The 13,217-nt window shown below is 34.9% G+C and overlaps 1 protein-coding gene across 4 annotated transcripts in view; it reads right to left on the bottom strand.

Annotated features, from left to right (window-relative positions):
• The window catches only part of tm9sf4 (transmembrane 9 superfamily protein member 4), a 31,919-nt gene extending 19,308 nt beyond the window's left edge, over positions 1 to 12,611 (bottom strand). For 3 of the 4 annotated variants that reach the window (XR_015522725.1, XR_015522724.1, XR_015522726.1), the window contains exons 1-6: positions 12,555 to 12,611; positions 9,460 to 9,567; positions 7,093 to 7,192; positions 6,807 to 6,975; positions 4,524 to 4,668; positions 4,162 to 4,285 (exon numbers count right to left, since the gene is read on the bottom strand). Coding sequence is in view for 1 of the 4 variants with exons in the window: in NM_200510.2 (NP_956804.2) it covers positions 4,162 to 4,285; positions 4,524 to 4,668; positions 6,807 to 6,975; positions 7,093 to 7,192; positions 9,460 to 9,567; positions 12,555 to 12,587 (679 nt within the window). In the remaining 3 variants the exon portion in view is untranslated. 4 annotated transcript variants of the gene reach the window in all.
• Between the last annotated feature and the right edge of the window lie 606 nt (positions 12,612 to 13,217).

Here is a 13,217-nt window from a genome sequence, read left to right as displayed (position 1 = left end):
TACCTGAAAACTAGAATTCTATCTTTACTATATTGTATTTATCTATGCTTGTAATTTATTTGTTATATTTATTTGAGATGCACTCCTCTACAAAATCCCCTCAATCAATATATATCAATATATATCACAGAAATACAAAATACCGTAATGTCAGATTTTCTCAATATCGTGCAGCCCTAATTCTAGTATACAGATATTTGTTAAATGAATTTTCATGACTTTGAGGGTTTTTCTGTTTTTCCAAAACATTTCCAGGCCTGAAAAATGCCATGCCAAAATTCCATGACTTTTCCATTTTTTCCATGACTGTATAAACCCAGAACATATTAAACATAATAGATATAAATGAAGTGCACTGTAAAACGCAATGTATGTAAAACACAGCCATATCTCCCTGCAGCCCAAGACCGGTTACTCACTGAAGCTAAGCAGGGCTGAGCCTGGTTAGTACCTGGATGGGAGACCACTAGGGAACACTAGGTTGCTGATGGAAGTGGTGTTAGTGAGGCCAGCAGGGGGCGCTCAACCTGTGGTCTATGTGAGTCCTAATGCCCCAGTAAAAGTGAAGGGGAAACTACACTGTCAGTGGGTGCCGTCTTTCGGATGAGACGTTAAACCGATGTCCTGACTCTCTGTGGTCATTAAAAATCCCATGGCACTTCTCGTGAAAGAGCAGGGGTGTAACCGCAGTGTCCTGGCCAAAGTCCCTCTATCGGCCCATACGATCATGGCCTCCCAATCATCCCCTTCCACCGAATTGGCTCTATCATTGTCTCTCCTCTACACCAATAGCTGGTGTGTGGTGAGCGCACTGGCGCCGTTGTCCTGTGGCTGCCGTGGCATCATCCAAGTGGATGCTACACACTGGTGGTGGTGTGGAGAAACCCCCCCTCATGATTGTGAAGCGCTTTGGGTGTATGGCCATACACAATAAATGCGCTATTTAAATACACATTACATTACAATTACCTGCCTTTAGTTTTAAACCAGCAAACCAATTGCCTTAAAATTATTAAAGAAATGAACCATGTGTTTTAAATTATGATTACAATTAACAATGTAATCAAGAGTTCTGAGTTACACCGGGTTTAACTAACCACTTTATTGTATTGATTTGTACTCTCATATGCATATATGCTCTATATGTAATGTACATATGCAGATATTTGACTGGACTTGTGGATATGTGCAGGAATAGATTTCTCGTGGAGGAATATGATTAAGTATCTGTACAGTTGTGGATGTGCATGTGCATATGTATCTGCATTTCAAATATGTTTCTTTATTATTAATTGCTGGCATGGGAGGGGTTTTGGGGGTTTGTTCTTTAAAAAGTGAAAAACTTTAAATAAAAAATAAAATAACTAACAATTTTATTATATAGTGTATTAAAAGAAAATTTACTAAATGAATTGAATCATGTTATTCCAGGCTGCATTTATATGATCAAAAACACAGAAAATATTATTTTGTCATATTTCACCTTAAAATAATAATATTAAAATAATAATTTGAAGAAAATGACAAAAACACAACTTATTCCTGAAACAGAAAAGTTGTCACGTGATAACATTCATTACGGCCAGACTAAATTTCATATAAACATTATTATGTTGAAAAAAATATGAACTGGTGAATAGTGTATTGCAGAAACAATATATAAACACATTTTTTGACAAATTAAAAAACATTTTGTATGAAGAAAAGTGTTTACAGTGATTTGAGCATTTAAAAACAATTTATTTAAGAAAAATCATTCAATTAAAAAACGTAACTCAATTCATAAACAGAAAAAAAAATCCTTAAATACAGAAAAATAAAGAGATTTATGAAAGATATACATCAAAAATACGAAAGTGGCTTCACTCAGGACTGAGCAGCTATTACTTAAAGGGCACCTAGGTTACCCCTTTTTCCAGATTTAAGAAGTCTTTTGTGTCAAAAGATAGTGTCTGTATAGTTTCAGCTCAAAACATCCATCAGGATATTTATTAGGGCTGCTCGATTATGGGAAAAATCATAATCATGATTATTTTGGTCATAATTGTTATCACGATTATTCAAAACGATTAACAGTTGAAGTCAAAATTATTCGTCCTTCTGTGAATTTATTTTTATATATAAATATTTCCCAAATGATGTTTAACAGAGGGATTTTTTTTACAGTATTTCCTATAATATTTTTTTCTTCTGGAGAAAGGCTTATTTGTTTTGTTTCAGCTAGAATAAAAGCAGGTTTGAATAATTTGAAACCTATTTTAATAGCTCGATATTATTAGCCCCTTTAAGCAATATATATGTTTGATTGTCTGCAGAAGAAACTACTGTTATACAATGACTTATCTATTTACCCTTATTAAGCCTTTGAATGTCACTGTAAGCTGAATATCTTGAAAAACATCTAGTAAAATATAATGTACTGTCATCATAGCAAAGATAAAATAAATCAGTTATTAGAAATTAGTTATTAAATCTGTTATGTTTAAACTGTGCTTTAAGCATCTTCACTGCATTTTTGATTTTATTATTGATTAATAATAAAAACAGTCTGCAGCAGCAGGAATATCGCACGCTGTCACTTTAAGAATAGTGCGGCTCTGATATGGCTTCTCTTTCTCGTGTCTTTTGATTCTCAACTTGTTTGTTTATTACACAAATGAGGGTTAATATGAATAATCACTAAACACCGCGCTCTGACACAAATGTGCATGTATTTGACCATTAAAGCGCTCACATTAACATTGCGTTAGATGTGTGTGTGCGCTCTCCTGTCCGAGGCTAAGCGTGGCGCGCGCAAACACACATACTCTACCTGTCCGAGGCTAAGCACGGCGCGCGCACACACACACAACAGCATGTGCTCTTTTGCGCTTTTAAAAATATGAATGATGCGCATCCCGTGCTGCAAAAGTTACATTACAGCACATGCTTTTAGTCATTTTCACGTGGAATTGAGCTTTGCAGAGGCAAAGAGTTTTCACACGTGTACAACTGGAAAGGGGGCGGTACGTGATGGAATAATCGTTTATCTCGATTAATGGTTTTTCATAATCTTTAAAAGCCAAAATCGAAATCAGATTTTCGATTAATTGCACAGCCCTAATATTTATTATAGCTGTCTGAAGTTTCTGTTTTATAGCTGGTAAAAGCTTGTTGCTGTTTTTTTGGACTGCACCTTTAAGGCTAGTCCTCCCCGCCCACCGTTCCCACGTGCCTATCAGCAGCATGCCTCAATCGCCTCCCCCGGCTCAGGAAGCAGATCTCAGGTAACGCTTGTGGGAAATACTACAGTAAGAACTTAACCAATGAGTATTTGATGCATTTGTTGTGGAGTTGCGACGATGAGTCACACACAATGTCGTTACAAAGTACACACACAGTGAGGACACACACATAGCGGCAGACAAACACACAGACAGCGTGCGCGTTTAGCTTTGCACACTTTTTGCACACATATGTGACAGGATACAGGTTAATATCAACTGCTGTATGGATATCTGTTATGCTAGTGTACAAAATAAACCTGATTTAACATCCACAAACCGGGATTGAAGCGTCTTCCTTTATAATTGTTCTGACACGCGGCAGTGCTGATGAAGTAAAGTTGAGGTAAATTTCTGTAATTCATTACACACATGCTCTGTTTTAAAACATTTTAAACTTCTAAAACTCACGCTAGATCACATTTGATGATGATTCTAGCAAACTGAACAGACCTTATATTCCTGGTTGCTTTGCACACGTCCGGTCTTATTGATATGATTACATCCGTTACTAAGGAGACATGTAAATACGCAGCTGTCAATCAATATTGGTGGGCGTGGGAACCACACTCCTAGGTCAAGTTGCGGTTGGTCTGAAAACCATTCCAATTGGTCCACCATTTTTATTATGTTGTTATATTTAAATAAAAAAAAATAATAAAAAAATAAATAAATAAATAAAGGATTGGGTGTGTTTATATCACCTTAGTATGATGGTCTTTACACTATACCAGCACATATGTCTGTCCAAACAGCTTTAAAAGTAGATTTTTCACCTTAGGTGCCCTTACAACTGAACAGATAACAGAATTTGTGTTTTCTGATGTCTCTACCTATGGAAACGTTTTGCTTTTGTGCAATTTTCATTTGAAATTTCACAGCATTTCTAGAGGCTTACCTTCTAGCTTAACGCTCTTCGGCATAACCTCGAAACGTACAACTCTGTAATTGTGTTCCTCTGCGTCCTCCAACTTTTCTTTGTGGAAGTACAGGATGAATGACAGATGGTTGTGCAAATAGAACTGCAGAGATCACACAATTAGCACATGTCAACCAATCACGCAATACAAACAATAATATCAAACACTACATTACGTATTGAATTTTAAGCCACATATTTCCATACTAGATTAAAAGAAACAGTTTTAGGTTACTGAATCAATACTCCTAAACAAATAATAGACTATAAGTGGTTGAGAGGTTTCAGAAAGCTAGCTGTTCAATGTCTACATCTCTAGGATGGCATAAATCGATGCTAACCTTGTTGTTTTCAGTAAAGCCGAGCCGGTAGCCATGCTCAAACTGAACATCCTTCAACGTGTCCTTCTTCTGTTCTTCATCTATTGCCTCCTCTTTGTTTGGGTAGAGCTCCAGCCGTGTGGCCACAGGGAGATTATCTGCAATGCTGTGCATATGTATGACTTGTTAATGAAAGCATGACACAAACTACCAAATCAAAACTACACAGATATGAAGCGAAGATTAGTATTTATTAGGGATGCAACGATAAACCGATTTCACTATTAACTACGCTTTAATTTGTCACAGTTAATTAATCGTAAAGGCTTCTCAACACTGCGTTTCTGCCTGGAGCAAAACACAGATACACTACAGACAATTTTAGCCTACCCAGTTCACCTGTACCGCATGTCTTTGGACAGTGGGCGAAACCGGAGCACCCGGAGGAAACCCAAGCCAATACGGGGAGAACATGCAAAGTTGCAAACTTCACATAGAAATGCCAACTGACCCAGCCGAGGCTCGAACCAGCGACCTTCTTGCTGTAAAGCGATTGTGCTACCCACTGTGCCACTGCGACCCCCATTTTTTTATTTATATCTATGTAAAATTTATTTAAATAATGCTTACTTGTTAATAATGGAAGAGTGTATGATGAAAAGTATTAAAGACAACTAACCTATATTAGTATATAGAGATATCTGTTTTCTATGACTTTTTCAAAACTTTGTAGGTTTTCCTGTTTTTCCAAAAATCTTCCAAGCCTGGAAAATGCCATGTCAACATTCCACATTTTCCATGACCGTATGAACCCTGAAAGTGCTTTTCAATTAGAGGTTCTGCAGCCTTTGACTACATTTGTTCTCTTTAAAAGGGAAATAATCAGCTAATATGTAGCTTAGATTTACATAAGACAAATACAGTTTTTTTATTTAGTCATAATTTCATTCAATTATTAATTGTTCTGTCATTTATGTTCACTGTAAATTATTACTTATGTTAAAATGACAACATTTTTTAAGTCCAAAGAGAAATAGACTCTTGTTTGTGATAATTGTTTAATGTATTATTTAGTCAGTGGTAAATAACACTTTAAAATATACAAAGTTTTCATGTGATTTTCTAAATTAGTAGCGTTTTGAAATTATTGGATACATAATAATCATGATAACTGTGGTTATCATGTACAACCAAAATCTATATTCTTTGCATCCCTAGTAATTATAGATGCTTGCTTTTATGCATGAATATAAGTTTGTCATAAGTTTGTTTGTGGTTGGCCGCTTTTGCTATTTTTGTTTGGTCATTTACATTAGAAATGCATTACAAATGGACGATGCTAAACCAGGGGAGGTTCTAAAGGGTGGCAAAGATTTGTAAGATTAACGCTAAAGGCACAATCACTTTCCCAAACAGTCTGCAGCAACAAAGCAAATGCTAAAATAGAGCGTTCTGACACATTTGGAGTTTTAAGATGTAGTAGAATGCTAAACACCTGTTTGCATTGAATCCAAAAAAATGCTTTTCCGTAATAGTCTTTTACACACACACACACAAATACTACTTTGGTTTCACAACCCAAAAAAAAAATAAAATAAATAATAATAATATATATATATATATATATATATATATATATATATATATATATATATATATATATATATATTTTTTTTTTTTTTTTTTTTTTTTGGGGGGGTTGTGAAACCAAAGTAGTATTTAACTTATTAAGTCTTTCATAACAATAACAAAAAAGACAGCAGTAAATGAGTGAGTAGCTAAAATTATTTTGATAAATGTTTGTATTTCTATTTGATCAAAAAAACTTTGCATAATACATTTAGGGGCCATTCAATGAGAACGCACCCATAAATAGAAACTCGCAATGTTTGCACTGCCTTCACATTCTTCTGATTGGCCCAGTGCTTTGGAACGAACAGTGATGAGTGAAAATTTAAATGGCACCTAAAAACATGGTACTCATGTGCAGTGCTTCAAAAGACATGATTGTAATGTTCATGCACATCTGTCAAGCGATTTACACTGAAAAACAATGTAAAATTAGCACATTGGAATAGAAAAGTTCTGTGTGACATAAGGAAAAAAAAAGTCTATTAAAAAGATTGTGAAATGTCTAAAAACTTAATATTTCTAGTGTGTAAAAAAATAAAATAATAAAATAATAACAGTGCAGCACTTTGCTTAGGCCCTCATTCCTGACACAAGCAGATCAAAAGTGTATGAACGAATGCACTATACTGGATGTATTTATCTGTTTGATGAAGGGGCAGAGGAAGAACTCACAGGTGGATATAGTACTCTTCCTGGATGCGCTCCGCTAGCAGTTTACTCTCCTCCACTGAGAGTTTGATGGGACTTTCAGGTTTTTTACACAACACCTCACACTTCTTGTCCAGATTCATAAAAACAGTGTATAGTGTGTTTACGATACGATCTCCTCGCAACACCTCACCTGGAAACATATCAGCACCATTATTAAAATGTCCACTACTACATCAACAAATATTCACTTTATTTGTGTACATACTTCACAATATTTCAAATATATGCCTGCAGTGAATCAACTTACCGAGGTTTTCTGCCTTGTAGACAATATTTTCAGGCTTACAGAAGGGAAGTGAATAGTACTCGTAGGGCAGCTGGGTTCTGGAACTGGTCAATTTCACAGCCTGGCAATTAAATACAGGTAAACACTATAAATACCACAGCATAGATTTAGAAACCTGTTTGATGATAATTTTGGTTCTTGTGGAATATAATAATTAACTGCATTCACATGTGCATTCTTAAAAGTTTTATGGTTAATGCTTTGACTATGTGCGTAGTCATGTTAACACATTAACCTGGTTTCCTTTATCGGTGTAAAGCAAAAACTAATCAACAAAGCTAGAATTCCACATAATTATAACTCGCATATAAACACAATAAACTGCATTCTGACAGCTTACTAAAATGCAAATGTGTATGATTTATGTGTCGCTTTGTCAAAGGGCAACACTGCATAATTTTGTTGATGAATGAATCTATTTATGGTTGATGATTCAATAAAATGTTTATAAATACAATTTTAAGAGGCCATTTCCCAGATTTAGTTTTCAGCCAAAAACTGGAAAATAATTTGTCTTTGTGTGTACAACCAGTGTTTTGTGACTCAAAACAGGTAACAAAATGGAAGTTTTTGAAAATGTTGTCCATGTAAAAACCCAAAAATGAGAGTCTTTAAAAACTATGCAGTCATTCAAGTGTAGGGATGCAATGATTAACTGATTTCAGAATTAACTGCGCTTTAATTCGTCAGAGTTAATCGTAAAGGCTTCTCAACACCGCGTTTCTGCCGGAACAAAACTATTGCAATTTAAAAGTTATGCCAATTGTGCGCTAGTTTAAAATTCCGAGGCAAATACTCACGCACACTGGACTAAAGACTGATTCTATGGTTCAGACTATTAACTTAGGGCTGTTCACATATTCTGTCATTTGTATGCACAAGTTTGACATTTCCAATGAAGGCAGCTGGCTTGCGCAGGCATATTGGCAGCGGAGTGCATGCAGCAGCTTTCCAGGCGCACCTACGAGCTAAAAGTGCAACGAGTGCAGCACAAGTCACATGACAAGAACTGACCGGTCAGCTTCATAGTTTGTATACACGTTTCTAATCCAAAGATAAAAATACAAAATGAAAAATATCAAACAAGTTTTTTATATTATTAAAAAGTGCCTTTCAGATAGAGGTTCAGCAGACTTTGCCTACATTCGTTTTCTTTAAAAGTGAAATACTTAGCTATTATGTATTTATCTTTTATTTATTTATTACTTCACTCATCTACTTATTGTTCTGTCATTTATTTTAAGTGTAAAATTATAACCTTTGTTTAAATGTCAAAAACATTTTTAACTTATTTTTTTAAGTTCAAAGGGAAATGGGCTATTATTTGTTTTTTATTATTATTTTGTGCTGTATTATTTAGTTACCGAGCAGCAATAAATAACATTTTAAAATATAAGTGTCATGTGATTTTCTAAACTACTAGTGTTTTGAAATTGATGAATTCATACTAATCTTGATATCCATGAAATCGAAATTATTCCTCAGATTATAATTGTACAACTAAACCTTGCTCAAGTGCTTGCTAATGTTGATCAACAAAGTGTGGGTTTAGTTTATATAACAACCAAAGGCAGAGACGCATCATACTAGGGCTAAACGATAAGTCACATTATTAAACAAACCCAAAAATCAATTGTTTTGAAAACTTTGTTGTGCAAACATTTTTTTTTTTTTTTAATTGCAAGGAAATTTTTTCATTTATGGCTACATCACTGCACTGCACGTAATAAAAAATAAATCAACCATTTTGATTGAATCATTCAAAAGATTTTTTAAAACGGGGTTTATTCCACAGATGCCAAAATTGAAAGTCTTTGGAAAATCAGATTCTTGTTTCACACAAAAAACATTTAGATACAGTTGTAAAAACTTTAAACACAAGCGAATAAAGTAATGAACCTGTAAACTGCAAGCTTTCTATTGACATTTTAAATATACTATGCTTTTATATATATTTCTCAAAATAAATTGATCACTTTAATGAGTATAAATAGATCATCACCATTCTTGCACATATTGTACATTTACGTTGCGTCATTAATGATCATTACATAAATGGATAAAATAGGTTATTTCAATGAACTATATTGTTTTCTACAATAAATAGAAGTAAATAGTCTAATTGTATTAAAGTCTGTCAAAGCAAGATGTGTCTGTGGTTAATAACAAGTGGTCAATACATAAGTAGGACCACATAGGACCAAATTCTAAAAGTTGCACAAAACAATAAACCAATAATGTGTCTGGGTGCAATTAAGTCTCAGAGTGAAATAGGCAAATCCCTCTTTTGCAAAACAAATTTGAAAAACAAAGACTCTGAGGCCTCACCTTTATTTCAACGGGGCTGTTCTGGTGGAAATTCATGGGCGCAACCCCTGGTACATAAAAGGGTGCTACGCAAGGCAGCGTGGACACCAATAACAGTGCCCACATCTCCTGTAAACGCAGAGAACACAAACACAGAAAGATTCCTGTCAAATCAACAGATGCTAATACACACAAATGAATATGTGAGGAGGTTAAAACATATCTGCAACTCTCTTGTTCCCATTCCCCCTGCAGGCCTACGCTCACATTTCACTTTAACATTCCAAACCAAAGCCCAATTATGTCATCTACAATGCAACTTTCTGTTTTGAAGATAACAGGAACAAATCTATTTCACTAATAGTGTGTCTAATTGATTCAACAGTAGCGCCTCATAGCAGTTTTAGCAGATTATTACGCACGTAGCTGACATTGATGAAAATATTTGCTGCTGACAAAGGAGGATTTTCCATTGATTGGACTCGGTGCAGTTCATTTTTAGGGGGTTTCCACAATGTACTTTTTTTTTTTATATCATATTTTGAGGTTCCATGTAAGCCATGCGGTGGGACGTAAACATTGCAGATCACAAATTGACATCTTAAAAAATTCTTCATTTCATCCAAGCACCTTTCAGTACTATTATTTTGCTGTTCTAGTTTGAGCCAGCGCAGGCCAGCACAATCCCAATCTAATTTGAAAACAGAATCGATTCAGAACCGCTACAGACAGAATTGCAATGGAACCATTTATCTTTTTTTCTCCCACCCCAACTTCTTCATTCTGTGATTCTGTGAAAATGAGTTAAAAACTTCACAGCTAGATTCACATAAATCTTGGATGACGTGAGGAAGAGTAAACTAACAGAAAATCCTCACTTTCTGGGTGAACTATCGCTTTGAGGTGACTAGATATGTCACCAAAGGGTATTCTGTCATTTCACTGGAGGAATAGCCTCGACAAATAGGAATATAAAAAGAGTTAACAATTTACTTGAAGGGGTGTTCATAATACTGTCATGAACGCTTTATAATAATGACATGATTGATGTCATGACTGAATGAGATTGTATGCAAGCTTTTTGACAATTTCACAAGGGCAAAAATGCACAGATGCCATTGTTTGTTATGACAACTTGACAAAACAAATTCATCTCAACCAGTCTTCATCTTTGTTATGACAACTTAGAATTGTCAAGAAAACATGACTTGTAATAAATCTGTCATAAACATGATGGTCATGAGGCCATTTATTAGTATCATGAATATTATTCTGATGTTGTTTTCAGTGAAACAAACTGAATGTCATTAAAAGCTCTAATTAATAGTGTCAGTATGTTCAAATAATTTTGAACAGTATCATCATTAATATTTAATGATAAATTCAGCTTGTAGCACTGTAGTTAAGGTAAAACACACACGTGTATATATGTATGTGCTTGTGTATATATATATATATATATATATATATATATATATATATATATATATATATATATATATATATATACATATATATATATATATATAGATGATGCTGTTATAAAATTCATGACATTTTTAATGGATTCAGGACAATCATGTTTATGACAGATTTATGACGAGTTGTTGTCATATGCCATGTTGTCATGACAAAGACAAAAGCAGGTACTGCTGTATTTGTTTGTCAAGCTGTCATAACAAACAATGTCAACTTAGCATTTAAAATGTTATAACCGAGTGAATCGCACTTAATGACAGTTGTTACAATCATGTATAAAATCTCACTCACATTAATGACAGTCTTATGAACACCACGTCAAGTGAAGTGTTACCAAAAATGATTTAGGAAACTAAACTTGTATAGAAAAATCTAACAATTAAAGATAGAGGTAAAGTTGGTTTTATATCCGCACATTCGTTCATTTAGCAGTCTCTATATTGTTTACCATGTTACTTTGAATATGCGATCGGAATCAGCATGCAAGTATGGCATCTAAACAACATTAACACTATCGAATTGAATGTAAACAATGTTGTACTTTGATAGTCATTTGTTGCTAATATGATTTCCCTATTTAGAATTTGCAAAGAATACTATTCCGACATTGTATAATAAAGGAGAATGTCTCAATATCCCAATATAAAATCAACTTTACCTCTATCAATTAAAGGGACAATTAACCCAAAACTGAAAATACTGTCATCCTTTTCTCAGCCCTGTTGCAAATCTGTGTTTCTTACTTTTGTAGAAAACTTCAACCGCAATTGTTTTCCCTACTATTGATGTCTGGTTGCTGGTATTCAGCTTTCTTCAAAATATCTTATTTGGTGTTTAATTGACTAAAGAAACCCATAAAGGTTCGGAACCAGCTGAGGGTGGCAAATTTTATTTGTACCTTTGGGTTAACTAAACTATCCCTTTAAGTAAATTTGGAACATTGGTTTATTTACTTTATCAGTTCCAGAGTAACAGGGGAGATAACGTGCAGTTTCGTGTAGGGGTCCTGATCAACCAGTCGGGGTCATTTCACAATAACGACCCATTATTTGTTATGAACTGACAAAAACACTTCATTATAAGTCGTAGCTCAATTCAACTGTCCACAAGTGCCAGTGAACACAATTACAAACACTGCCAACCGGAAAAGGCAACGCGTATAAATAAATCCCGAAGAAAAGCGAGGCAAAAACTCTGATTTAATCACTTTATCAATTTGATCGCATCACAATCAGCACTGGTTTGATTGCGAGAGACACTGAATGCTAAAGCAATAAAATGCATTAGCCTTACAAACAGAGCAGATTCACTTTCCGTCATGTGATGCTGCTTACCATCAAACCCTACCAGTTTATTAAGTTAAGAAACCTGTCAGCTTCATATTGTTTAGTTTCTTATTAGATCCGGGCAATATCCCTTAGCAAACACTCGGTAATTAGCTGCCTGCTAAGTGTTCAGGCTTAACCGGTTGCTTTTAAGTCGGCATCTACTATGAGGAAATAACAAATCACAACATATAGCACACTAGCTGGCAGCACCGCGAAACAACTTGCGTTAAATGAAATGATCTATTATCATGAGGAATGAAACGTTTGGTGAAATGGAAAAACAGAAGAGACTTTAGCATCGGTACTCACCATCGCCGCCGCCATCTTGAATACACGTGTCATTGCGGACGTCACAGGAAGGATGTCAATGCGTCATAATTCCGCTGTCATTTCACTTTCAAAGCTCACAAGGAAGTCCAACCTTATGAATATTGACACAGCAGGGAGGTAACAGCTCGTTTGTGCTCAAGATTTTACCCTCTATTTTATTCCCTTGTTATGTTGCTCGCGTTTCATTTGATTATCATTAGAAATTAAAGAAACTTAACGAATTTCCTGCCACAACAACGCAAGTTGTGTTGATTCTGATAATCATTCATTCATTCATTTATAATGTGTAAAGCTTTGAAAAAAGTCACAGCAGGCGTTTAAAATATTTGCACAAATGTTTGTCTTTGTGAGTGGACAACATATGTTCAAAGTATTATGTACACCCGTTTTGTATTCTGTATTTGATCCTCTGACACTAATAACAAACAATTTCAATGTTATATTTCAAAAAGAAGCACTGGGCAAAGATTTATTCATTCATTTTCTTTTTGGCTTAGTCTCTTTATTAATCTGGGGTTGCCACAGCAAAGTGAACCACCAACTTATCCAGCATATGTTTTACACGGCTTTGGACTGTGGGGGAAACCGGAGCTCCCGGAGGAAACCCACGCGAACACGGGAAGAACATGCAAACTCCACTCA

Source organism: Danio rerio, chromosome 23 (genome assembly GCF_052040795.2).
Source record: "Danio rerio strain M-AB ecotype USA chromosome 23, GRCz13ab, whole genome shotgun sequence".
Taxonomy (NCBI): domain Eukaryota; kingdom Metazoa; phylum Chordata; class Actinopteri; order Cypriniformes; family Danionidae; genus Danio; species Danio rerio.
The sequence above is the reverse complement of the archived record's forward strand: the minus strand, read 5'-3'. Positions and strand labels throughout refer to the sequence as shown.